Source organism: Naegleria fowleri (genome assembly GCF_008403515.1).
Source record: "Naegleria fowleri strain ATCC 30894 chromosome Unknown tig22, whole genome shotgun sequence".
In the NCBI taxonomy this organism is placed as follows: domain Eukaryota; phylum Heterolobosea; class Eutetramitea; order Acrasida; family Naegleriidae; genus Naegleria; species Naegleria fowleri.
The window spans coordinates 722,793-748,391 of NW_025407954.1; the positions used below are offsets into that span (position 1 = coordinate 722,793).

The window sequence follows — 25,599 nt, forward strand, 5'->3', positions numbered from 1 at the left end:
TCAAATCAAATGGATTTGTCAGAGTAAAACTAGTTTCGTTCGTTTGCTGTATCATTTCACTACAAATTACCTCTGGAAAATGATGTTTGGCTCTCCGACCAATCAAAAGAATTCTCGGAGAAAAAAAATCCAGCAATAGCACAGAAGTTTACAAAACATCATTTTCCTTGCAATTTCCCTTGATCAAGCCAATTCCCAAAGGGACTGGTAATCTCTAGTGTAATTAATTGCAATTCCTATTTAAATATTTCCTTAATAAAAAAAATGATCATCTTGAGGAGGAAGAAGATATTAACGTTACATTTCATTGTTTTTTGTTCAATATTTATTTCATTAAGCGCTTGGATTCATTCGGTATCGATAGGCACTCCGAATGTAACTACTCATGAAGAGGCAGTACATGAATTGATGAGTCTTATTCAAAGGCATCAATGGAATTCAACCCAACGTTTGATGGCTGATTCTTTCCGATTACAAGTTTATGGGTTTATCAAAAATCAAGAAATTCCATTCTCGGGATTGTATTTGGGAAAGAATTCATGGAAGTACTTCTATGGAAATTTATCAAAGTATTTTGATGTTGGAAAATACACTTTAGAACATTATGAAATAGTCGCCCGAAACGGAAATAGCTCGTTTGTCAAGGTGGATGAAACTCATTTCACTTTGTATCATCAATTTAAGGTTTCATTAAGCGATGCGTTCTACCTGGAATCAGAAGAATTTCATACATTGGGCAACAATGGCAAAACGGCCACCACTCTTTTCACGTTTGCCCAAATGTATGCAGACACTTCTTCCATTGCAAATGTTCTCTATTTGGATAGTGGAAAGAGTGATGAAGTGTTGTTTTTCGTGATTGGCAGTGCTTGCGGTGCTTTGATCTTGGGGATTGCTCTCGGCTCCAGTACATTGCTCATTATTTCAGAAATGAAAAAACGAATCAAATTCATTACGACCACGAAACGAAATTCCAAAAATCCACACTTGCTTAATAATACTCCATCAAATTCTAAGGCCCAGAAAGAACAATAATTGCCTATTCCAAATCAACTCTAAAGCAATTTAATTCAAGTGAAAACGACGACAGAAAAGGAAATCAAAAAAAATGTCATCATCACAAAACAAATTGCGAGGCTATTTCAATTTGGAAACATCCAAAGGAACCATCCGAATTATGGAAAATTATGAAGTCGGAACGTGTGGTTCAAGACTCTGGTCATCAGCACCAGTACTCTGCAAATATCTTGAAAAACATGCCAATAAATTAAAACTCACCTCCTTTCGGAACATCTTGGAAGTGGGAGCTGGATGTGGGATTTCATCCATTCTACTCGCAAAATTAGGATGTTCACGAGTAGTCGCCACGGATCGAGAAATTGTACTTCCAATTCTGAAACAAAATGTTCTTTATAATTGCAATGAAGTTGCCAATAATATTTCATGTGAAGAATTGGAATGGTTATGGGCATGTCCAACAAATACTTTGGATAATGACGAGCATGTAAAGAAATTGAAAGAATTTAGAATGAAAACAACAGGATCGGAAGATGGCACTTTTGATTGTATTATTGGAAGTGATGTGGTTTATGAAGAGCCTTGCATTGAGCCATTGTTGAAATTATTGACAGAATTATCATCCGCTTCGACTTTGATTTTCATTGCTTATGAGAGTATGTAGATTATGATAGGAATGTGAATTTATGAGGTGGATCATAATTCATTGAATTTATTATGATATTCATTTGTTTTTTTACAACGAATCATTGGAATTACATTATTTATTGAATTGAATGAATTACATTATTTATTGAAATGGAACACCCACACACATCAGTTCGTAATGACACAGCTCATGAACTCTTTCTTGAAAAAGCATCCAAACTCTTTTCCTTAAAGAAAATACCAACCAAACAACAAAATTCTGAATGCATGGATGAACGAGTTCTTATTTATCAACTCAAAAAGGAGTAGTTTTTTTAGCACTAATAATAATAGTAAGATCTCCCTTGAATCACTTTCCTTAACATTATTTCAAATTTGAATTATCTATTATTTATTATCAATGATGATGTATTTATTGATGTCATCACATGTTCATCAAACATTACAAAAAAATGCCTCAAGTGTTTTCTCTGTCGAAATTGCAGAATAACACGGCTTCCATCACACCATCATCAGGATCCTCGCAAAATTCAATGCTATTCCATCAACTGTTTGGAAAACATGGAAATGTACGACGGGTTGTACTAGGAGTTCTTTTTATATGTATGATCGCCATGTTCTTCTTTCAGATCCGATTTTTGATTTCCCGAACCGGTCCGAATATAACATCATCAAACACGAATAACGATATGGAACAGAACCCACAACAGCAAGATGCAGATGGAAAACTTGTATTACAACCACCATCCAACCACAAACAAATAGTGAAACAACAAGAGCTACCACCACCACGACAACAAGCTGGACGCATCAACAACAACAATCATAATTACATTGATGAATCACTCGCGTCTTCAAGTCATATCATAGCAACAAATCCGTTGGAAATCAAATTAGAATCGTATGGAGATTTTTTCATGGACGATAAACATCATTCTATTTTGACAGAATTGGAAGAGAAAGGAATGGCATATTTGGGAGTCGTCATGCCCACCATTCCGAGAACGAGAGGAGCAAAACAAGGACTTTCAGTGGATTATTTCACGCCGACTCTCCAGTCCTACGATGCAGAATTGAAGAGAAATAATTTTTTGAGTCGACTCGTCACAATGTACATTGCAAACATGAGACCCAATGAACGGAATGAAATCTATGAAAAAGCAAAGAGCACCTACTCTCAAAAGAAGTACGAATCACAGAAAAATGTTTGGAATTTTGTGGATATTGATACTAATGCCAAAGTTTATCGTCCAAAAGACGGAGCTTCTGTCATTCCTGCAAGTACTGTGAGACAAACATCAGATTTTATCCATCTAATTAGGAATGTTCACAAAAAGAGCAAATATCTACTAATTGTGGAAGATGATTTTTTGGTTTGTGAATTGACTCTCACAACACTTATTCATATTATTCACAAAGCAAATGCTAGATTCGGAAAAGATGGATGGGCTGCTATTCGTGTTTCAAGCGGATTAAACGGAATTATTATGAGAAATGACAATAATGATATTTCCACGTTTGCTGATCATTTAGAGCGAAGAATTGGAAAACGACCACCAGATCACATTTTTGCAGAGTTTTGTGCAAGAGAAACTCCAGAATCCTTGGCATATTTTGGAAATAGATTCATGACTGCATACAAGTATAATTTATTGTCACATTTGGGTCGAATTAGCACATTGCGAGACAATGCCCACTATGACATGCCTCAATGTTGGGAAACTTTGGTTCATCCTGTTTCGTTTGAGGTTGAAGCATTCAATCCAAAACAGTGCCCAACCGATGATCTATGGCCTTGTGTGGAATATCCTGAACGAATCAAATCCAAAACGGCCCCAGAAATACCAATCAATAATGTCAACGATCAATATCCAGCACTGAAACCAATGAAATTTAAGAGTGACAACAATAATCCACTGGGGTTGAGCTAAATTATGAAAGCTTAATTTAAGACGACTTTCATTTCACCAAGTAAGACACGAATTCATCACTCGAGACACAACCATTAATTCCTGCATACATTCTTTAAGAGTACTCAAATTTTGACCACTTTCATCATCATAATTTTTGATAAATATTATTGTGAAATTAATTTAACACAAGGTGGTTTTGATCCAAAGTGTATCACAAATACAATGACCATAATTATGTTCGAACTTCAATGCTCCTATCACATTTTATTATAATTTGGAAGAATTTTGAGAAACATGTTTCACAGCAATTTTCTGTGATGAAGTGAACACCTTTCCTCGCTCCAATTCAACAGGAGTTTGTATTTGGCCAACCTCAACACAAACATATTTCGAAAAGTCATCTGTCTTCATGTCAGACATTTTTTGACACTTTTCCTTCCAAATATTCCAAACCACAACATTTTGTGCAGTGGAAGCATTTTGTGAGATGGATATCATTCGTGAAATGTTTGTTGGCTTATTTTCCACAATGACACTCTCAATAGGGTTTAACATATCAAGATAAACTCTGTCAACTTCTTGAGTGATTTCAAATGGTGAAGAATTTTCAACAGTAATGAGCTCTCCCTTCTTGACCTTGTCAATGTATTGTACACCATGATGATTATTATGAATTCCATCAAGAGTGACATGTGTAATATCATCCACACGGAAATAATTATGGAAAGCAAAAGTAAATGATTTGACCTTTGCAAATTTTTCATCCTCTACCAATGCATTGGTGTCTTCTGCCACTCTCAATGTCATTTCCAAACTATCATTACTCAATGCAAAAATCATTTCCACATTCAACACATCATACTCGGCCAAATATTGAGCAATTTCCTTGTTCGTTCCTTCATAACTTGAGCTCTTAATCATTCTCAAGCAAGCCACTGTTGCAGATGAGTCATATCCATACATGTTGGACGAATCCACATTCTCTACGTGTTCCCATTTTACATTTCTTGCAAATCCATGACTCATACTCAAACGGCCTTTATCCGAGAATTGAGGAAAGCAAATTGGAGTACCACCACGAATGGCTTTATCCGTTGCAAAAACAGCCTTTTCACTGACAAACATTAATTCATCATCATGATGATTTTCTGACTGTTCCGATGATAATGTTGATGAGGATGATGAGGATATTGGAGAAGCACAACATGTACGTTTATAACTCGTAAGATGAGCTCCATGGAGTTGAATCTCGCACACTCCACTTTTCATATCAGGAGAGAACAAGCGTATCATGTTCCACTCGGGATTGTAGGGACTCGGAATGATTTGAATGTATTGTTTGGTATTCATATTGAGTTGTGTTGTTGTTGTTAAGATCCAATATATATGATAGGAAGTGTGTGTTGGAAATGAATAATATAAACAAATCAATCCAATTAAGAAAATTAAATTCAACAATGAAACGGAAGAACCCTCTGTGAATAAGAGTAATGAAAGAAAAGGAATTGCTGCTGGTTGATACCAAAACGCTTGTTGATCAACACTTTGAAGTGGCCACAACAATCTCGAAGCTTCTTCAACTTATTTTTTTATTTGTTCATATTCATGAAAATTTATTTATTCCTAAATTGTACACAAAATCTCGATTACATTTAGACGAGTCTCTCTCTTGCAAAATAGTTTACTTTTATTCCTAATGATGAATCTTGTTTGGAAGGATGGTGAGAAGGATTGCAAGAATTCGAAAGTCACACAGTCGAAATTCAGAAGATTTGTTTTTTTTTCACTCACTTGGATTAAGGCAATTTCATGATCTCTCTTCTGAATGAAGTTTCTTAATTATAACATCCAAAACAACAACAACATTCACAACGTTACAACTGAAACAACAACAAGAATCACTCAAAAGAGTATCGTTTGTCAACAACAACAACAACAACAACATCAACATATGGATCCAAACCTCTACTCACACTATTGACTCCACTCACTGACCTTCAACGGTGTGAAAAACAATGGACCACTTCCGTATCAGAGACAACACTCATCAACTTTTACTTCCATTCTTGCTTTGTTCCTTTCAAATATCCAAAAAAAAATAATGAAAAATGAGTGGCCAACCGACAACGACATTTGACAAGCAGCAGAAGCACCACAACACATCATCTTTTCTTTCTCATCCTTCTACTACAACAACAACCTCTCCTCAATCGCCTCCTACACTGTATCACATCCAAAATTATGATTCAAATTCACCATCGTTATCCAACAATAACAACAACACGTCCAACAAGAATTCATCCAATTCCGCATTTGATATTTCCAATCATTCGGATTCGTGTTCTTCTCCACTACAACGAACGAAACCATTCCTTGGAAATATTCGAGGAGGAGGAACATTGACTTTGTCTGAAAAATTAAAATCATCATCGACAACAACAACAACAACGGACAAGATGGATACGAGTAGTATGGACGCAAGTGCTGTGATCTCAACCGAAGCGATGGTTGATGTTGTCGTACAGGAGGAGGAGATTGAGGACGATGAGACCATGTTGGTCATTGGTAACAAGAATCGCAAACTGTCAAGTGCCAAATTAGATGATGTAATGCAAGATGAAGAGGTTTATGATGAGGAGGATGACGATGAGGAAGATGAGGGAGACATGTCCACGAGCCAATCAAACTCTAGAAAAGATTTGAGTGAAATTAGTTCTTCAGTGTCTTCATCCTCTAGCTTGTCTTCTAGGTTTCCAAACATGGCCATCTTGGATTTAAGTGCTCTAAATAAGAAACCGAAACTGACTTCAGTCATGCAACATTCTTTCATGATCACACCCAAGCGAATTGGATCCAATTTGGTGAACAGTTATGACACTCATCATCACAACAACAATGCGTTACAAGTTCCGAATCATGTGGAAACTCATTCACAACAACAACAACATGGTGATCAAAGTGACACTGAGGAAGAGTTGGGATTGTCAAAACTCAACTTAAACAAACAACGTTTTCAAACCATCTATTCCAAAACATTGAACAAATCCAACAATTCAACAATTAAGGAACAAGTTTACGTTCATGGAAGAAATATAAGTTTTTCGAAAGAAGTAGATGGTCAAGTGCTTTCTGATGACGAAGATGATGACGACGAAAAAGTCAATACCTCGTCACACAATCGTCACAGATTTAAACATGAAAAGAGATCTTCTGTGGTTCAACCCATTGGAGACGACGACGACTTGGATCTCACCTTATCGATTGGAAAAAACAATTCTTTCACACGAAAACCAAACGTTTCTGAGGAAGATGAAGACATGGATGACGCTTTGACACTCAAAGTGAATACTCCATTCAAATCGAAAGAAAAAAAGCTTTCCACACTCAATTTATCAGCCACTAACTCAAATACACGTGCCATGACAGATGACAATTCTGATTCACCAGCACTATCACTTGGAGGTTTATCTAAACAAGGAAACCTCAATCATCCACAAGAAGATAATAACAAACTATCTCCTAATATGAATAACAAGCCATCTGGAACTCCAACAAAAAGTCCACACTCGGGTAAATCCATTTCATTCATGATGCCTCCAACTCTCAAAAGTGGAACGAATCCTTATCATTACAATAAGCATTGTGTGGCAGCAAGACCACCTGTGTATTCTTTAGAGCGACATGTCTTGAGTCAGGATGAGGAGGACACACACGATATTTCGTCACCTCTTGTAAACATTGATCCAGAATTGCTGAAAGAACAATTAGAATCACTTTATGAAAATCCAAACTCACATCAATGTCCAAGACTCATTCGAGAATTTGAAGAATTGGAAGAAATTGACGTTGTGACCTGGCTTCACAAGCGTCTCTATTTTCGTACAGGTTTGAGATACATGGATATGAATCGATACAGCAACGTTTTACCCAATGATGACACTCGATTCAAATTATACAAAGGAATTGGACCAGTGTTGCATGTTAATTTCACATCCTCCAGTTTGCCTCTTTCCAATTTCGCTCTCCTGTCAAGTCAATCCCAAGGGGTCACACCGCAACAACAAAGTCCAATTTCCATCACAAGTAGTCATTCGAGTAATAATAATTCGAATGCAAATACAAGTAGTACCAACACCAGCAATCGAACCATCTCTCCAAATGCAGAAATTCTCTCCACATGGGAAGAAGACTATATCAATGCCAATCTCATCAAAGCAAGAAAAGAATTCTTATTTAATTGGGATGAATTTTCAATGGTCTCCTCTCCACTCAGCATTACTTCTGCGTCATCCACAACAACGAATAATTATGGAACTACTCGAAAGGAGAGAGAAGAACTTGCTGAACGTGTGAATATGGTCGATTATATTTGTACGCAAGGTCCTCTCCCCTACACAGCAGCACATTTTTGGAAAATGATTTATCAAAGTAATTCACATGTGATTTTAATGATCGGTCGAGAACAAGAAGAAACTGGTGTGAAATGTGCTATTTATTATCCAACACCAAATAATTCGGGATCGAATCCAAACCCATTTATTCTCTCTTCGACATTGACCACTGCTTCCTCTCTCGATGGTGTCTCTCCTCGTAACATGCTCTCTGTGACTGGCATGAAAAACAACACTGATTCATTTCTAATTGATGTGACACCTCCAAAGAGTATCACTACAAATACACAAAAATGGAAACTCGAAGTCACCATTCCAAAGAATGACGAAGAAGAAGCTGTGAAATGGATCATTCCAAAAGAACTCATGCAACGAGTCATTAATCTCAAATTGAAGCGATCGAAATCATCAGCCACCAGTGTACCTCCATCATCAACAAATGATGATGATGAAATTTTAGATCAACGAAAAGTTTATTTATTGCAATACGTGGGATGGGTCGATCAAAGTGTTCCTACACAAATTCCAATCATTATGAAAGTCATTGATCATATCCATGACATTTTCGAAAAGAGAAAACAAGAGCTCTTTTCATTCAACCCTGTATTGTCGTCTTCAACACATCACAATGCACAAAAATTGTTGCAAGGAAGTGTACTCGACAATATTGGACCACTTGTAGTTCATTGTTCAGCTGGAATTGGACGAACTGGAACTTTTTGTGCAGTGGATTGTGCTCTCAAACAATTTAAGGCACACGTGTTGAAACATGTCATGTTGTTCAACAAATCGAAAAGTTCTTCTACGGCGTCACCTCTTTCCACAAATCCATCTTCCAACACATTGGTGAATATTCCAGCATTTCCATTTAATATTTTTAACATTGTGAAAAAATTGAAAGAACATCGAGCTGGAATGGTACAAACAGAGAATCAATACGAATTCATTTATAAGGTGATCATTAAGAGTTATAAGGAAATTTTGAGGAAATGGAATTGTCAGATGGTGGAAAAGAAGTCCAACCAACGTCATCAATAAAAAAAACCTTACCCTTCCAATGAGTGGAAAAGTCTCTCACCAGAAAGTTCAAAAATTTACAGTTGGCATTCTCTCTCTCCGCTAGTTGGAAACCATTTAGACAAAACTGCCTTAAACGTTAGTTGTCACTTGTCATTTCATTTCAAAAAAAAATAGCGATTGCTACATCTTGTTGTATCCAGAATTGAGTGTGGCAATAACACCACCACGACCACATCTCGAGTTCATTCGCATCTCAAGTCCGTCATCATCATCTCTCCACCACACACATCACTCTCAACATTTGTCAGATGCCAAGTCTCATTCAACGACTCTCTCTTCGTCATTCTCTTCAACAACGACAATCCATCCAACAAGACAGACGAAGAACCATTCGAGGAATTCCGTTCTTTCATGATTTTAAAATTGCAATTTTGGGAGCTGAGAAAGTTGGAAAGAGTTGCATTGCTCAGAGTAAGTGTCGCATGATATCAGAACATTTTGAAGAATGAATTGATCATATTTTGTGTATTTTAATTTTTTTGTAAACATTTGAATGGGAATATCATTTTGATTTTTATGATCAAAAATTCTGAAAATGGAAAATTGAACGTCGAAATCGTACCTTGTAGGATGTGTGGGAAAAGAACAAGTTCCAATCGAACACGAACCAACCATCGAGGATGAATATGTAACCAAAATACAATTTACTTTTCGAATGCCTGCTCCACCTCCTTTTCAAGAAGCAGAGAATGACATTCCAATTAAGGAAAATCCAAAAGGTGACATTTATGGATACAAACAAATGGCACATGACTTGGAAATTATTCCTCAAGAATTGAGAGATTTTATGAAATTGGACGATACTTTATTATCAATCAAGCAACAAAAAGATGAATTACAAGCAGAAAAAGAAAAGCAAAAACAATCCAAAACGAGAAAGTTTTCATTTTTCAAAAAGAGAAAAGATTCCACAACGAGTCAGTCAAATGTAAATTCTCCAAATCATCATCATTCAACCACTCATTCTACACAACATCATCATTCAGCACATTCTCCAAATAATTCAGTCATTCACGATTTAATGGAACATCTTAATCATGGACTTTTAAACAATTCTCATGCAGTAGATACTTCTGCAAAACATGTGACAGTTGTTGAACAACCACAACTGAACGATTCTGAAAATCAAGAGGACATTGCTACTCTTCATCCTTTTCACAGCTTAATATCCGATATTTCCTACAGCTTTGAACAAGATGTCATTTGTCGTGTGACCATTGTGGACACGAGTGGACAATCTGCCACACGGAAACAAGTTTCTAATCTCTCTGAAATGGATGGATTTATGTTGGTTTTTGACATGAATGATAAATCCTCGTTTGCTCAACTTCAAGTATTAATTGAGGAATGTAAGACAGCATATTTTAAATCGGGTTTAGATTTGGATTCGAATGGTGGATCGAGTTCGAGACGTGACTCTGTGACAAGTGGCATTTCTACGGACACCACAGGAACAAGTTCCACTTCGAGTTACGTGTTGCCACCAGATCCAACGCTCTTTCCTGAATTTCCTCCAATGGTTATTGTGATGAATAAGATTGATGAACCTCTTTCTCATTCGAAAACTGTCAATGCTGAATATGGTTATACTTTGGGAGAGAATTCGCATTGTCCGTTCTATGTGGTGAGCGCCACTGAAAATTGGAATATTCAAGAATGTTTTGAAGCATTATTAAGTGAAATTATTAAGAGAAATATTGAGGAGGGAAGATATGACAGCAAATCTTCTAGTACTAATGGTGCCACGACAAGTACAGGTACACAAATCTTTGTGAATCCAAATATTAGTATTTCTTCAACATCCACAACGAGTAGTATTGGTAATCAACCTTCAGGAAGGCCACGAAACATGGTATTGCCTTCCCTTAGTATTGGAAATGAGATATTCTCGGAGGAGGAGCTTCTTAGAGTGCAATCGAGTCATTCTCAGAAACAATTAGTTCGACAAAGTGTCTCTGCTACATTGCGGAAATATGTGAAAAAACAATTTTTAAAGAAGTAAGGTCAGTCAATTCTTCCCGCAAAATGTGTTTGTGTGTAAATTGACTTGTCTAATCTCAGACTGTCAGTGAAAGTAACAAAATTTTTGGACAATATGACATTCAACGGTAAAAATAAAGAGTTAGAGTTGGAACAACCTTGAAAATATCATTGCCAATCGATTTCACCGATTCTCTCGAATAGTGTTTTTGGATTGTTGGAATTTTCTAGTGTTAAAAAGAACATTTAGTAGTATTGATTAAAAACCTTATTATTAAGACTGGAGTTCAAACACCTAATGAAGGATCACATTTTAGAGCTCACACCTTGCCACATTATTGCCTCAATCTATTATATATTTCAAGAGTTTAATGGTGGGGAAATTGAGAATTTGAAGTTTCATTGGACCTTTCACATGTCATAAAATTATTGTCAGTGGTAAATTATTGGAAAACAATACATACACGCCACGGTTTCATGTAATATAAATGAACCGAAAATTGCACATGAATCAATTCTTCAAGTCGTCAGTGAGAGGGATTCTTTTACTCCGATTCTTATTGTGCGGAGCGGCTACTCGTAGTATTTGAGATCGGAGAATCCACCACTATTGGCCCTCCTTTCCGACACACAAACCCTCCATCCATTCTCTCATTCTCCCACTGCATTACTAAGAGGTTGTTCCTTAATGTGTTGAATCACAATCTCATGGTAAGTGATGTCCTGAGGCGGCGTAAATTGAGACCGCTTGTGTTGATGTTTTAAGGATCGCCTCAACATAATGCAGGGCCGACTGCTAGTCAACTCTTCAAGAAAAAACAACACCTTCTTCAACACCTTATCACCTTAAACATCATGCATCCGGTCGATTTCAATACTCGAGGATATTTTGCCAGAAAGCCACACGTTCAAGCCTTATTTGCAGCCTGTGCAATGACGACTGCCTTCATCATTAATAGATATCAAGCTTCTGCACAAGGAGGAGCCTTTGAAAATCATGTCCCAACAGCAGAGATGTGGAGTTGGTATGACAAGCACTGTGCACGACAAGGTGAAAATCAAGATATTGTCATGAAGGATCATTCTGTGAATATTCCACACATGATGGGTCGATTTGACCACAGACAAGACGACCAAAGTGCAAATCCTTTCAATGCATCAAAGAAGTAATCCACATGTGTATGTCTGTTCTCAATAAAATACATGTATTAGAAGTAAAGTTTCCACGTGTTATTATGAAACTCCTCCACAAGAGTTGTTTGAGTATATAGTGTTCCTTCCACACACCATCTCTGATATGAACCCTCATAAGGAACCCTTAAAATAAGGAAACCTTAAAGGCACGAGACTTTGTAGAAATGATTGTGGAGGTTTTACAATTAATCTTTATCCTCTCTTGATGTTTTCTTCTTTCCACTCACTAGTTTCATATTTCTACGAACGCCAAACAAAAACACTGCGTGAACAACACTGAAAATCAAGGCCAACAAATTCCAAACAGCATCTATGATAGCCACCACAATGGCCACATACAACACTGCTCCATGACCAGCGAGGGCAGCCAGCGCTCCTGAAGTGGACAAGATCAAACCCCATTCCATTAATAATTTGATGAAACAACCCAACATGTATGGAAAGATTAAGAACCGATTATAAACAGCGGAAGGTCTCGTGAAGGAAGCAATTAATCCCATGATGCAAGTAACCAAACAACAACTTTCAATGGCTTCCAATACATAGGAGAGATACGAGGTCCATGTGAGCACCGAATACACGGAACCACTGGTAGGAGTTCCTTGCAATTCAATTCCGAGAATGATAAACACCTATAGGTGTGAGTTCATAATAAATTATGGATATATTATGATTATTGTTGTTGTTATAATGATTATTATTAGGAACGTACGACGAACAAATGACAAAATGATATGACCCGTGTTGGACAAAGTCATTCTGACGTACAAAATCTCATCACTAAATACCTACAATGATCATGTAAATAATGACAATGGCTGTAAATAAAGTGTTGAAGGAAGCAAACAGTTTGAACAGTTTGATCCGATGTAATGAATAGAGCTTTGTCGTTTCTATGGCAGTGGTGGTGGTGTCATCTTCATCACCCCCTCCAAAGACCTCTTGTCGACTCATTTTGTTTTGTGTTCTGGTCTTGTACATGATGGAATCTAAAAAAGGATTCGATTGAGGTGGGTCAAATTGCAACAACAACAACAACAAACTTTCAGCATCATCGATGATGGATTCCTTGAGGAAGTTTGACAAACTCATATACTTGTTTACAAAATTATTATTGAATTTCACAATAGCTTCCGTTTGAACGGTTTTTCTTGCGTGGATCCATTGTATCGTTGCAACTCTTGTTATCGAAGGGAAGTACTAATTTTGGTGCAGAGCGACTCAAACTTCTCAGTTGCTGTTTCAACATTTCCAATTCATTAATGGAGAATTTACACCAATCAGGACAGTCAAAAAAGAATAGTGTCAACTTTTCCATTCCCCTCAAAAGATCATTACACAAAAATGTTTTAAAGAGTTCACGCTCCAAGGCAGAGGCTGGTTGTGCTGTTCCGCTAATATACACTTGTTCTAGCATGTTAAATCGTTTGAGATGTTTGAAAAAATCAAAAGTTGGTCCAGTTTTCCCAAAATTAATTTGAAGCTTTTTGAGCTTGATGGGATTTAAACGCTCCAAAATTGCCATAAATATTTCACAATCAAGCGTGGAATCTGGCAATGAAATGACAGAAATATTTTGCAACTGTTCATTGGAAAGCCTTTCAAAGAGTTCACATGTAATGGAAGGGCCATTGAAAGCCACATGAATATCATTGTTCAATATCTCATGAGTGGTACTATCCAAAGAATGAATCATTTCCAGAAACTTCATGATCAAATCATTATTAAATTTAGGTCCAAGAATTTGAAAAATTGTTAAATTTTCTGCTTTCACGCTTTCAAATAAAATTTCTAATTCATCCTCAGAGATTGAATATGAATTTTCTAGTTGTATCTTTGTTAAATGAGGCGTATTGAATGAAAGTAATTCCATAAGAAAGACATCATAAAAACTCTGGCAATCTTTTAACACCAACGTTTGCAATTTGGTGTTACCCATCATTTCCTTGTTCCTTCTCTTTTCTTTTAGAGTCGAAAGTCGTTGCTGTTTTTCGATGGCAAGTATTGAAAGATCATGATGAGAAGTTTGGTTGTAAAATCCTGTTCTCCATGCCTTAAATGAACTCAATGATGATATCAAAGTTGAAACCCCATCCGTGATGTCTAACGAACAACTTTGAAGAATGATAGATTCAAGAACGTTTTGAGTCTCTCTTTGTGGATTGAATAGTGAAGAGCATTTGAAGTTGGAGTCGTAACATATAATCTCTTTCGTGTATGGGAACATATCTGTTAAATATTTGTCTTTCAAATGATCATTGTTAAATCCAAGCAAAATTAAACGTTGTGCTTTCAAGGAAGGTAGGTTACCAAAGCTGTTATAACTTTCAAAATGAATAATTAATGTTTCTACCTGTTGAATTTTCATCACCGCTGCTTCTGTTGCTACAGACTGGCAATACAATAACTTTTTTAGAGGGCGAGGAGGAAAAAACACAGTTATTGCTTCATTATGAAAAATTGGTAAGCTTGTGTATCCAAAATGTAAAGTATTTGGGTTAAAATTGACTTTTAAATACAACTCTTCAATCAATGGTAAACATTTCTCAAAAGTCTTTTCTGTCGCTTTTTGCATGAAAATAGCTGTTGGTGAATCTATTCGAAGAACTCTCAACTTTGTTGATTCTAACAAATGCACCATTTCATCATCTATTGAGAAAACGTATATGGAGGAAGGCAAATCAAAATATAGAGTTGTCAAGTTCGGCATTGATCTTAACACAGCTCTGAATGCTTTCTCGAACAATGTTGAAATACTACTATTGTATTCAAAGCAAAATGATAGTGTTAAAACTTCTAAACTATTACACAATTCTCGATGTGAGCAAAGATTTTCAATACTTTTTTCGTCATTGATGAAATAACCATTCAGAACTTCATCGATTTGGAAATTCCTATCATCACCAATATTCATATGAACAACGTACCTTTGAGAGGCTTATAAATGGACAGCTCAACTCCTTTGGAGGAATATCGAAAAGAGCTATTGATAGGATACATCACAGTTAATCGTGTGAGTTGTTTCATTGAATTCTTGTTCAATGTATCGTTGAGCCATCGCTGGACATTGTCAGATTTTTCAGATACATGCAAAACTATCTCCATGACATGATATTTTTCAATCACTCTCTCAAGTTTTTTCAAGATTGACCAAGAAGATGGTACTTCAAAAATACTCAAATTAATTCTCGGAAGAAAGAACGACTGCCTATCCTCGTTGTCAGTCTTTTCCGATCCGAGCAAAACATCTAAAAAAGAATTTAAACTTTTCATTGAGAATTCATTGGGAATCAACAAATTTCTGGTATATTTAGGCTTGATCTTCATCAATAATCGTTCATTAATATATTCCTTCTCTCCAACTCCCATCAGTATAAACTTGATGGCCAACAGCCGAATATTCGAAGAAACACACATTAAATTCACCAAATTTCTCGGATCCAAATATTCCAATACACAATGAAGAATTTCTAATGGTAATTCTTCCCAAATGTTTTTTGGCTGATGGTGTGCATGATCGTTGGTTATCATGTTGACTTATTTTTCTTGCGAATCATGATGAACCTTGGTGATGATCGATGAATCTAAAGGTGAAAAACATCACTTCCCTCGTCCTATCCAGCACAAGGCCTTTTCATATGAAAACGAATGATTATCTGTCTATTGGTGATATCGAGTGGAATTCTGTCTTCTAATACATCTTGTAAGAGTTGTGGCTTTCTAATAAAAAGAAAAAACAAATAAATAAAAAATGAAGAAATCGTTGGGATTGACTCTGCCATTTTGTTCCTTGCGCCATCACCGTGGAAGAGAACTTTCGTTTGAACGAGCAAAACCAATAGTTGAGAAAATATTTCTTCGAAAAACATTATCGTTTTATCATCATTCATTAATCCGATTAAATAATTACTCGGACAATATCCATGAAGATAATCATAGGAAGTCATCATCATCGGAGAGAAAAAATTCAAAATTGGATTTAGAACCAGCAGGATGGGTAAATCCTAACGCCGCCAATACATCAACAACGAGTAATAACTTCAACACAACCACGAATCAATCTCCTCTCAACAACAACCAGCACATCTCCAATGATGATCTTCGGGAGAGAATTACTCTTCTAATTCAATCATTTATCAAAAAGAATGAAAAGCTCAGGTCAGATTTCAATTCTTCCCGATCCTCATTGTCTGGTAATTCAGAAGAAAACACAATGGTTCCAAATTTGAGTTTGTATTCTTCATCTAAATTGGACAACATGACGTTCACAATATGTGATAGAATATACATGCTTGTACAAAGATATGGTGAATATCTTTCAGAGACAACTATTCACAAAGTAATTCAGCATTTTACATTCATGGAGCATTACAAATTTAATGTGTTACTTGTGTTCTCATATTTGCACTCCATAGACTATGGAAAAGAAAATGACAACATCAACTCCAGTACAAAACAAAGAAAGAATATTAATTTGAAATTGTCTCGCAGCTATGATCCTCTATTTGAATCGTATTCTGCTCTCTCCGTTTTTGAAAATATGACCTCTCTTGGAAGAGGCATTTTGAATTCGATACGAATCGACGAAACAGCATCATCTTCTGGAGAACAGAAACCATTCTTGGAACATTTAAAAAGTACTCTTGACCTGAGAACTCAAATAATGAATTCATTTGTCTATCACTTCTCTCGAAACAAAGGACCAACAAGATTATTATACAGATTTATTAGTGAGGAACGAGCCTATAGAATTGAATTATTTCACAAATATTCCCAATTTTATTCTTCAAACAACAAAGCGGGCAGCATTTCTCACGAAATATTTTCAGAAAATTTTGATATCATTTGGGATTCCAAGACTCTGTCTTCCTATTTAATGAACCCTACTAGTTTAGAGATTTCACAACGATTATTCGACATGCTGGTTGCTAGTAATACCGTGACAAGAAATGAGTTATCGGAAATTATCAAAAAATATATATTTGAGTTTAAAGCACCCGAAAAGGCAGAGCATTTGCTTTTAAGTCTCCGAAACAATCCTAAAAGCAACGTTAAACCCACATTTGAAGATTTTGCCTTAATCATGGTTGGCTATATTAACACCAACCAAGCAGGGAAAGCATTTTTATGGCTGAAAAAACTCCTTGATTCGAGCAGAATTAGACATAGGTCCTACGCTAAAGCGGAGCTTGCAAATTTTGCCACAATGATTACCATTTTGATTAGACATAGCAATACTGCAAACAATACTGCCCTAATTGCCAACATCACAGCTGACATATTCTTCCGTTCCGTTGATTCAGACAGCTCGTTCTTGCTCGAACTATTGCAAGAAGTTAGAAATGACAGACAAAGTACGATGCATCTTTTTCAGTTTGCTCTCGCCTTCCATGAGCATTGGTCCAAATTGATTAAGGAAAATCCAAACACAAATCACAAGAAATCGCTTATCGATGAAAATATTGAAAAGTTCTTGCTGCAGCAATTCGGCACGTCGCCACATACGCCAATGGTCATTGATTTTTTGAACTCGGCAAAAGAATCATCAACCAAGTCAACCACAATAACTAGTCATTAAGAAGGGATTTTTTAAAGTCAAAATTGAAGACTCTAGAGTTTTTATTTAGTTACAAGTAAAAATTCAAGTGTGTTGCTGAGCTATCTCTTTATCCGTGCTAATGCTAAAAATTATAGTTCACCCTTTACAAGTTCTTGAAAATTGAAACGACTGAAGTCTTGTCATTTCCTCCCATGTTGGCACAAACACCAAGCTCCAAACTACTCTTCAACTGATAGTCTCCTGCTTTTCCTTTCATTTGTTTGTAAACTTCATTGATTTGTTTAACACCAGTTGCACCAACTGTGTAAAATTGCGGTGATAAAAAACACGTTGAACATTCGTGCGAGATGATCAAAAATTATCACAATCATAAAAATTAAAAACACTTTTGTGAAACTTACCAGGATGTCCAAAAGCGATTAAACCACCTCCTGTATTAACCATTGGTTTGGTCAAGTGCAAGAATGCACCTTCACCTGGCTTACTGAAACCAAGAGCTTCATTCATACCAACTTCAGCAATTGCAAAACAATCATGCACTTCAGCAACAGAAATATCTTGTGGCGAAACTCCAGCCTTTTCATAAGCTCTCTTTGCAGCAGCTCTTGTCGTCAACAAATCGGAGAATGTCTCTGGTGTGTCATTGTATAAATTTCCAATAGCAACTTCAGAAGCTAAGAGTTCGATAGCTTGTGACTTTGGAACACCCAATTTTTGCAAACCTTCTTCGCTCAAAACCAACAAACCAGCTCCTCCATCAGAGACTTGAGAACATTCACACATCTTGAGGGCTTCCTTAATTTCTGGATTGGTCAAAAATTTTGGAGATTCTAAAACTCCTTGTTGATCGAGTTTAACACTAAACATTTGAGCAAGAGGGTTCTTGTTACCAGCAGCATAGGCCTATATTGTGTGTCAACAATAATGAATTTGACATCGGAATTCATCACACAAAATGTTCGTCAGTGAGTTTCATTTCACACACACTTCAATCCTCCCAAAAGCTTTAACATGACTACTTACCTTCAATGCAACAGCTTCAATATCTTCAGATCGGACCAAATGTCCATACTTCTTCAAATAATGCATTTTACGAATGGCATACAGAGCTGGGAATGTAAACTCCTCAATAGGTCGTTGTCTATTGAAATCAGCTGCCTTGGCCAAATGCGAAGCACCTTCTCTGGCACTCACAGTGTTCTGTTCTTCGGCTCCAACCACGAGGGCAACATCACTAGAACCACCCAAAATGGAGTCAACAGCAGCATTGAAAGCAACTGTTGTTGAGTGGGTTCAGTGTGTGGTTTGTGCGGGTTGATGTGAAATGCACAAGAACATTTCGAAAAGTACAGAATCAATGTTGCACCATTCATGGACATAGGTTGAAGACCATATCATCATAGTGAAGAAGAATGGTAATATTGTATTCATCATGTTGGTTCCATTTGAATGCCATGAATGATTCATTTCACCACCAATTTTATAAAATTAGAAATAAACCATCATCATCAAAGTATTGACCCAATTTCATCATGATTAAAAACAACACAATACCTACCACCACCTGAAGCACAAGCAGCTTCCAATCGATAAGAAGGCTTGTACAACAAACCAGAATTGGCTTCGGAAACACCTGAGCCAAGATGACCCTGATTCGAAAAGCATTCTCCTGCGAAATTACCAACGAAAATCTTGTCTACCAACTCTCCTTTGCATTGATGCATCTTGAGGGTTTCTTGAATGGCTGTCATCAAGTACCATTTCAAATCTGGATTGGTTTGTTTACCAAAGAGAGGGTGTTTCTTGTGGATGAAATCAGGATGACCCTTTCCAATGAATTTACTGGTGTAACCACCGAGAACGTAGACCTTTCGTGGGAGTGGCATTTTGTTGAAGAAGTTTAAATCGGCTGGAAAGTAGTGAGAGAGAGCGAGTAGTGAGGACAAAATTACGGAGATTTGCAAAAAAGTTTCACACAACGGAAGGACAAAGGAAGATATTTGTGAGGAGTTTTCAAAGATGGAATGAACTCGAAGGAGATGCTTGTGTTCCTTTGAGTGTTTTTTTTGTTTGGTTTTTTCGCGTTTTGTGCCATTCGGGGTGTTTTTGGTTGGTTTCTGAAAAATTCGCGAGTTTTTACAATATCCTTGATTTGGTCCTGTAATAACAATATATATAATATAATCTGCGAAGAAGTTAGTCCAAGATTGACACTCAAGTTCCGCATCGTTGTGGAAGGAGTTTTTGCATGTCCTTCACCTGCTCTAACATGTCTTCTCTTAATGATTTCACAGGCGACAGGAAAGCAAAAAGTAACCTTAGTAACAATATTATTGTTTGAACTTTTAAATTAAAATAATACTACTGATCCCCTTCGTTAAAAAAATATTAATCTCAACATGTCTTCTCTCCCTCTTCCAACACTCAACGATGTTTTCATCTCTGGTGAATATGGCTCCTCGAGTGAATCCAATTTTCTTAAACCAATATGTGGGAGTAGCTCCAACTTTCTTGATTCTGTTCCGAAAGAAACGAAACACAAACCTTTGAAGCTTGTGGCAGCAGGTGGAGGTGTGGTATTGTTTTGTACAGTCGATGATGAATTGTATTATCATAGACACTCATCATCACACAGTGAGTCATTGATGCTTCTTTCTCTGGAACAGCCTCCGATGATGGATACAAGCAATATGAATCACTCTCGCGAATGTTCACCAAAAATCAAATTTATTTGTTGTGGTTCAGTAATTGTGTCATTTTGACCGAAGACGGAGTATTGTATGGTTATGGATCTAACATGCATCGTTGCATGACCAAGTGGTTCCAAAATGCTTCATCTCGTGCAACGATTATTAATACTAAAATAGATAATGATGTGTTAAAACATGTACAGAGAATGATTGGACGATTTTATTCAATTGCCATGTTAACACACAGTGGAGATTTGTACATTGTTGGAAAGGGATTTTCAGATGATTTCAAAAAAGTGAATATTAGAGATGATAACGAACAAGAGCAAGAACTTTTGTCATGCAAGTTTTGGAGATTCACATTCATTAGTGTTGACGACAGGTGGTGAGTTATATTTAAAAGGCTCCAACAATTATGGCCAACTTGGAAATAGTCAATTTTCATCCACTTCGTCGTTTTTTAAAGTTACTCAAATTGGCAAACGAATTAAATTTGTCGAGTGTGGATATTATCACATCATTGCAATAACGGTGGATAATGAAATTTATTCACCCATCGTCTTTGCTTTCTGCAACAAAGAAAATCAAGTACTATGGAGCGTCAACTATACCAATACATCACGGAAAGGATTATTATTGATTGAAATTAGTATTGAATGTTCAATCTTATACGGATGCTTCCATATTATTTATTGAATGACATAGACTTCTCACCACTCTCTCACAAATTCGAAACAATTTCAAACAAGTGATTCTAACTCTCAATGTGACTCAATTAAGACAATTGTTGATTTGAATGACATCATTGTCAAGCATTCCATTTAAAGGTCTATCTCATCCAACACTTCAAAATGCAACACAGTGATACAAGTAGCATGAGAAGCAAACTTGTCATTCTATCAATACAATCTTTGGAAGACCCATCAATGGAAACTTAATGAAAAATTTAATTCTCAATGTTTGAGCATGGTTAAATGGTCCGTGAGTGGCTTTTTGACTGTGAAGGTATGCAGTTCATTTTCATGATTTTTGGATTAGGATTGTCCTAATCTTGAGATGTTGTTGTTTGATGAGTTTTTGGGTCTTCTCAAGTACCGTGATGACCCTTATTGAAACACACAAATCAAGTCACAGTCGTCATCAAAAAAATTGTCTCATTGAAAATCATTCATCCTCACAGCGCAACATGTCAAACGAGCAACAAAGGAAGGAAGTGATTGATCGTGCTTTTAACGCCATCAAATATGGTGATTTGAATAAATTACGAGGAATGGATTTGCGTCCGATTATTAATGAAAAGAACAATCGTAGAACTATGTTACACAATGCATGTTGGAAAGGGCATTTGGAAATTGTGAAATTATTGTTGAATGTGGATGGAATTGATGTCAGGGTTTGGGTTTGGGTTTGGGTTTGGGTTTGGGTTTGGGTTTGGGTTTGGGTTTGGGTTTGGGTTTGGGTTTGGGTTTGGGTTTGGGTTTGGGTTTACTATTCAATCATTATTCTTTCTGGGTTTGGGTTTGGGTTTGGGTTTGGGTTTGGGTTTGGGAATTCGGCAAATATTGTTGTTAATAATGGAATAGGATGTAAGTATTGATTATTATGTGTTGAATGGAATGAATTTTTCAATTCAATTATTATTATTATTGCAACTCATGAAATAGCGTGTAAGTATTATTGACCTTATTTCTAAAATTCATTCATTTTAAAAGACTCCATTATACATTGCATGTGAGAAAGGACAATTGGAAATTGTGAAACTTCTTCTTGCCCGCAATGATATTCAAATTGATGAGCCTGCTCAACAAGTTGCGCAAGAAAAAAACATTAATTTACAACAACTCCAAACAGAAGACGAATGGAAACGACGAAACAAAGAACTTGAAGAACGAGTGAAAATTCTTGAAATGAAACTCTCACAACAAGAAATGGAACACAATCAAGAGAACTTGCAATTGATCAAACAATTATCTGAACAAGAATTGACAACAAACGAATTGTTCGATCAAATTTCACAATATCAACAAGTGATTACTCAATTTAAATCAGATCCCGAGTACAAACATTATTTAGACATCGATTTATTCATTCACTGTCTCAAAAGTGAAATTAAGAACGATCCATTATCAAACTGTCACATTCCTTTAGATATTCAAGCCAAAAGAAAAATTGACAAACTCGAAAAAGAATTGAAAGAATGTGAACAAGATCTATTCAAATCGATTCTCAATGATCAACAATGTTTGAACAGCTCTCAATGTGAGTCTATTGCAGATTTGAATTCTCGTGTGAATGAACTCACTCAAAAGAGAAACAATCTCAGAAATGAATTACTTGTAGAATATGAGAATTACGATCGTGTATTGAACAAGATGACCATTCTTTCAAAGAAAAAGAAATTCATCAAGATTTATGATGCATCCATGAATGAAATGACCGAAGAGGACAAGATCTTCGCTCATTCTCTGGAACAATTATCTGTTAAATCTCGTTATTTACAAGGTATTGTTGGACAGAAGAAGGAAATTGACAAGATTTTGAACGAGTTCAAAGATTTACAAGAAAAAATTGAAAGTTGTGAAGTTGATGTTGATGAAATCAATATTCAATTGATCAAATTGAAGAAAAAGAAAAAGGCAGGATCTAATGCTCCAGAAAAAGAAACTAAACAGTTTGTTGAGAAAAAAGAAAAGTTAACCTCGCAAATCCATGGCTTTAAGCAAGAATTGGAACAACTCAAAACTCAATTGATCAATATCCGGAAGTGATCATCGAGATTGAAAATCTACTATTCCAAAACTTTGGTGATGATCAAAAGTTGAGTCTGGAACAAAAATTCCACAAATGGGCATTGTCACACAATTTACTTCTCCATAATGCTTGCATTAGAAAGTACAAAAAGATCAAGATATTGCACAAAGGTCTTTCTACTGCTTTTTTAATGGAAAAGGACAATCAACAAGTGGTTCTGAAAGAAATTGGATTTGATTCACAAAGTTATGATTTTATCATTAATGAAATTACGAATATTATCAGATTAGGTGAATGTGATCGAATTGTGAAGGTGAATGGTGTGTTTGTGGAGAGTGAAACACATCATGCTTATGTTGAAATGCCTTATTACAATGGAAATTTGAGAAATTATATCATGACTATGAAAAGTAATCAACCACATGAACGTAGAGAAACAAGGAGAAGACTCATGAGAAGCATTGTTGAAACTATTTATTACATGCACTCGAAAGACATTATTCATCGTGATTTGAAGAGTGACAACATTTTGGTTGACAAGAATGGAAATGCTGTCATTGCTAATTTTGGAAGTAGCAAGAAACTTCATGCACTCCTCACCAATAGACATACAAGAGGTGTTGGAACCATGTTATATATGGCTCCTGAAGTTCTCAACATGTCACAAGCTCCAAATGAAAAGTCTGACATTTGGTCATTGGGTGTGACCATGTTAGAATGTTGGTATTATTTGGAGAACAAAGAATGTCAGCTTTCTCCAACTTGCATTATTCAATACAGTGGTGAAAATAAGGTTCATTTACCAACTCCTGAGGAAGATGATGAACATGGAAAATTATTGATGGAAATGTTTGGGTTTGGGTTTGGGTTTGGGTTTGGGTTTGGGTTTGGGTTTGGGTTTGGGTTTGGGTTTGGGTTTGGGTTTGGGTTTGGGTTTGGGTTTGGGTTTGGGTTTGGGTTTGGGTTTGGGTTTGGGTTTGGGTTTGGGTTTGGGTTTGGGTTTGGGTTTGGGTTTGGGTTTGGGTTTGGGTTTGGGTTTGGGTTTGGGTTTGGGTTTGGGTTTGGGTTTGGGTTTGGGTTTGGGTTTGGGTTTGGGTTTGGGTTTGGGTTTGGGTTTGGGTTTGGGTTTGGGTTTGGGTTTGGGTTTGGGTTTGGGTTTGGGTTTGGGTTTGGGTTTGGGTTTGGGTTTGGGTTTGGGTTTGGGTTTGGGTTTGGGTTTGGGTTTGGGTTTGGGTTTGGGTTTGGGTTTGGGTTTGGGTTTGGGTTTGGGTTTGGGTTTGGGTTTGGGTTTGGGTTTGGGTTTGGGTTTGGGTTTGGGTTTGGGTTTGGGTTTGGGTTTGGGTTTGGGTTTGGGTTTGGGTTTGGGTTTGGGTTTGGGTTTGGGTTTGGGTTTGGGTTTGGGTTTGGGTTTGGGTTTGGGTTTGGGTTTGGGTTTGGGTTTGGGTTTGGGTTTGGGTTTGGGTTTGGGTTTGGGTTTGGGTTTGGGTTTGGGTTTGGGTTTGGGTTTGGGTTTGGGTTTGGGTTTGGGTTTGGGTTTGGGTTTGGGTTTGGGTTTGGGTTTGCTTGGGTTTGGGTTTGGGTTTGGGTTTGGGTTTGGGTTTGCTTGGGTTTGGGTTTGGGTTTGGGTTTGGGTTTGGGTTTGGGTTTGGGTTTGGGTTTGGGTTTGGGTTTGGGTTTTGGGTTTGGGTTTGGGTTTGGGTTTGGGTTTGGGTTTGGGTTTGGGTTTGGGTTTGGGTTTGGGTTTGGGTTTGGGTTTGGGTTTGGGTTTGGGTTTGGGTTTGGGTTTGGGTTTGGGTTTGGGTTTGGGTTTGGGTTTGGGTTTGGGTTTGGGTTTGGGTTTGGGTTTGGGTTTGGGTTTGGGTTTGGGTTTGGGTTTGGGTTTGGGTTTGGGTTTGGGTTTGGGTTTTGGGTTTGGGTTTGGGTTTGGGTTTGGGTTTGGGTTTGGGTTTGGGTTTGGGTTTGGGTTTGGGTTTGGGTTTGGGTTTGGGTTTGGGTTTGGGTTTGGGTTTGGGTTTGGGTTTGGGTTTGGGTTTGGGTTTGGGTTTGGGTTTGGGTTTGGGTTTGGGTTTGGGTTTGGGTTTGGGTTTGGGTTTTGGGTTTGGGTTTGGGTTTGGGTTTGGGTTTGGGTTTGGGTTTGGGTTTGGGTTTGGGTTTGGGTTTGGGTTTGGGTTTGGGTTTGGGTTTGGGTTTGGGTTTGGGTTTGGGTTTGGGTTTGGGTTTGGGTTTGGGTTTGGGTTTGGGTTTGGAGTTTGGGTTTGGGTTTGGGTTTGGGTTTGGGTTTTTGGAGGTTTGGGTTTGGGTTTGGGTTTGGGTTTTGGGTTTGGGTTTGTGGTTGGGTTTGGGTTTGGGTTTGGGTTTGGGTTTGGGTTTGGGTT

General features: G+C 37.0%; 13 protein-coding genes across 14 annotated transcripts; 9 read left to right on the plus strand and 4 right to left on the minus strand.

Annotated features, from left to right (window-relative positions):
* Window positions 1–264: 264 nt before the first annotated feature.
* Window positions 265–1,035, plus strand: FDP41_001222 (uncharacterized protein; the record flags this gene model as incomplete). Its single annotated transcript, XM_044702715.1, has 1 exon — window positions 265–1,035. One exon carries the CDS (start codon window positions 265–267, stop codon window positions 1,033–1,035), a length of 771 nt encoding a protein of 256 aa, XP_044564782.1.
* Window positions 1,036–1,108: 73 nt separating this feature from the next.
* Window positions 1,109–1,974, plus strand: FDP41_001223 (uncharacterized protein; the record flags this gene model as incomplete). The annotated part of the gene is made up of 2 exons (XM_044702726.1): window positions 1,109–1,673; window positions 1,838–1,974. The coding sequence occupies 2 exons, from the start codon at window positions 1,109–1,111 to the stop codon at window positions 1,972–1,974; spliced, it is 702 nt and encodes a 233-aa protein (XP_044564783.1).
* Window positions 1,975–2,117: 143 nt separating this feature from the next.
* On the plus strand, window positions 2,118–3,596 carry FDP41_001224 (uncharacterized protein; the record flags this gene model as incomplete). Its single annotated transcript, XM_044702737.1, has 1 exon — window positions 2,118–3,596. The coding sequence occupies one exon, from the start codon at window positions 2,118–2,120 to the stop codon at window positions 3,594–3,596; it is 1,479 nt and encodes a 492-aa protein (XP_044564784.1).
* Window positions 3,597–3,845: 249 nt separating this feature from the next.
* Window positions 3,846–4,928, minus strand: FDP41_001225 (uncharacterized protein; the record flags this gene model as incomplete). The annotated part of the gene is made up of 1 exon (XM_044702748.1): window positions 3,846–4,928. The coding sequence occupies one exon, from the start codon at window positions 4,926–4,928 to the stop codon at window positions 3,846–3,848; it is 1,083 nt and encodes a 360-aa protein (XP_044564785.1).
* Window positions 4,929–5,686: 758 nt separating this feature from the next.
* On the plus strand, window positions 5,687–9,007 carry FDP41_001226 (uncharacterized protein; the record flags this gene model as incomplete). Its single annotated transcript, XM_044702759.1, has 1 exon — window positions 5,687–9,007. The coding sequence occupies one exon, from the start codon at window positions 5,687–5,689 to the stop codon at window positions 9,005–9,007; it is 3,321 nt and encodes a 1,106-aa protein (XP_044564786.1).
* Window positions 9,008–9,297: 290 nt separating this feature from the next.
* FDP41_001227 (uncharacterized protein) lies at window positions 9,298–11,051 on the plus strand (the record flags this gene model as incomplete). The annotated part of the gene is made up of 2 exons (XM_044702770.1): window positions 9,298–9,460; window positions 9,619–11,051. The coding sequence occupies 2 exons, from the start codon at window positions 9,298–9,300 to the stop codon at window positions 11,049–11,051; spliced, it is 1,596 nt and encodes a 531-aa protein (XP_044564787.1).
* An 833-nt stretch (window positions 11,052–11,884) lies between these two features.
* Window positions 11,885–12,199, plus strand: FDP41_001228 (uncharacterized protein; the record flags this gene model as incomplete). The annotated part of the gene is made up of 1 exon (XM_044702781.1): window positions 11,885–12,199. The coding sequence occupies one exon, from the start codon at window positions 11,885–11,887 to the stop codon at window positions 12,197–12,199; it is 315 nt and encodes a 104-aa protein (XP_044564788.1).
* Window positions 12,200–12,408: 209 nt separating this feature from the next.
* Window positions 12,409–13,177, minus strand: FDP41_001229 (uncharacterized protein; the record flags this gene model as incomplete). The annotated part of the gene is made up of 2 exons (XM_044702792.1): window positions 12,409–12,855; window positions 13,016–13,177. The coding sequence occupies 2 exons, from the start codon at window positions 13,175–13,177 to the stop codon at window positions 12,409–12,411; spliced, it is 609 nt and encodes a 202-aa protein (XP_044564789.1).
* Window positions 13,178–13,334: 157 nt separating this feature from the next.
* Window positions 13,335–15,754, minus strand: FDP41_001230 (uncharacterized protein; the record flags this gene model as incomplete). Its single annotated transcript, XM_044702804.1, has 2 exons — window positions 13,335–15,097; window positions 15,151–15,754. The coding sequence occupies 2 exons, from the start codon at window positions 15,752–15,754 to the stop codon at window positions 13,335–13,337; spliced, it is 2,367 nt and encodes a 788-aa protein (XP_044564790.1).
* A 220-nt stretch (window positions 15,755–15,974) lies between these two features.
* Window positions 15,975–17,801, plus strand: FDP41_001231 (uncharacterized protein; the record flags this gene model as incomplete). The annotated part of the gene is made up of 1 exon (XM_044702815.1): window positions 15,975–17,801. The coding sequence occupies one exon, from the start codon at window positions 15,975–15,977 to the stop codon at window positions 17,799–17,801; it is 1,827 nt and encodes a 608-aa protein (XP_044564791.1).
* A 124-nt stretch (window positions 17,802–17,925) lies between these two features.
* FDP41_001232 (uncharacterized protein) lies at window positions 17,926–19,669 on the minus strand (the record flags this gene model as incomplete). Its single annotated transcript, XM_044702826.1, has 4 exons — window positions 17,926–18,083; window positions 18,185–18,686; window positions 18,807–19,060; window positions 19,342–19,669. The coding sequence occupies 4 exons, from the start codon at window positions 19,667–19,669 to the stop codon at window positions 17,926–17,928; spliced, it is 1,242 nt and encodes a 413-aa protein (XP_044564792.1).
* Window positions 19,670–20,490: 821 nt separating this feature from the next.
* Window positions 20,491–21,169, plus strand: FDP41_001233 (uncharacterized protein; the record flags this gene model as incomplete). Its single annotated transcript, XM_044702837.1, has 2 exons — window positions 20,491–20,858; window positions 20,908–21,169. The coding sequence occupies 2 exons, from the start codon at window positions 20,491–20,493 to the stop codon at window positions 21,167–21,169; spliced, it is 630 nt and encodes a 209-aa protein (XP_044564793.1).
* A 490-nt stretch (window positions 21,170–21,659) lies between these two features.
* Window positions 21,660–24,066, plus strand: FDP41_001234 (uncharacterized protein; the record flags this gene model as incomplete). 2 transcript variants are annotated; one of them, XM_044702849.1, is made up of 4 exons in its annotated part: window positions 21,660–21,866; window positions 22,186–23,237; window positions 23,363–23,943; window positions 24,005–24,066. In XM_044702849.1, 4 exons carry the CDS (start codon window positions 21,660–21,662, stop codon window positions 24,064–24,066), a joined length of 1,902 nt encoding a protein of 633 aa, XP_044564795.1. The 2 variants fall into 2 exon arrangements, with proteins under 2 accessions (XP_044564795.1, XP_044564794.1); XM_044702848.1 differs by lacking the exons at window positions 23,363–23,943; window positions 24,005–24,066 and having other exon boundaries at window positions 22,186–23,241.
* Window positions 24,067–25,599: the final 1,533 nt, after the last annotated feature.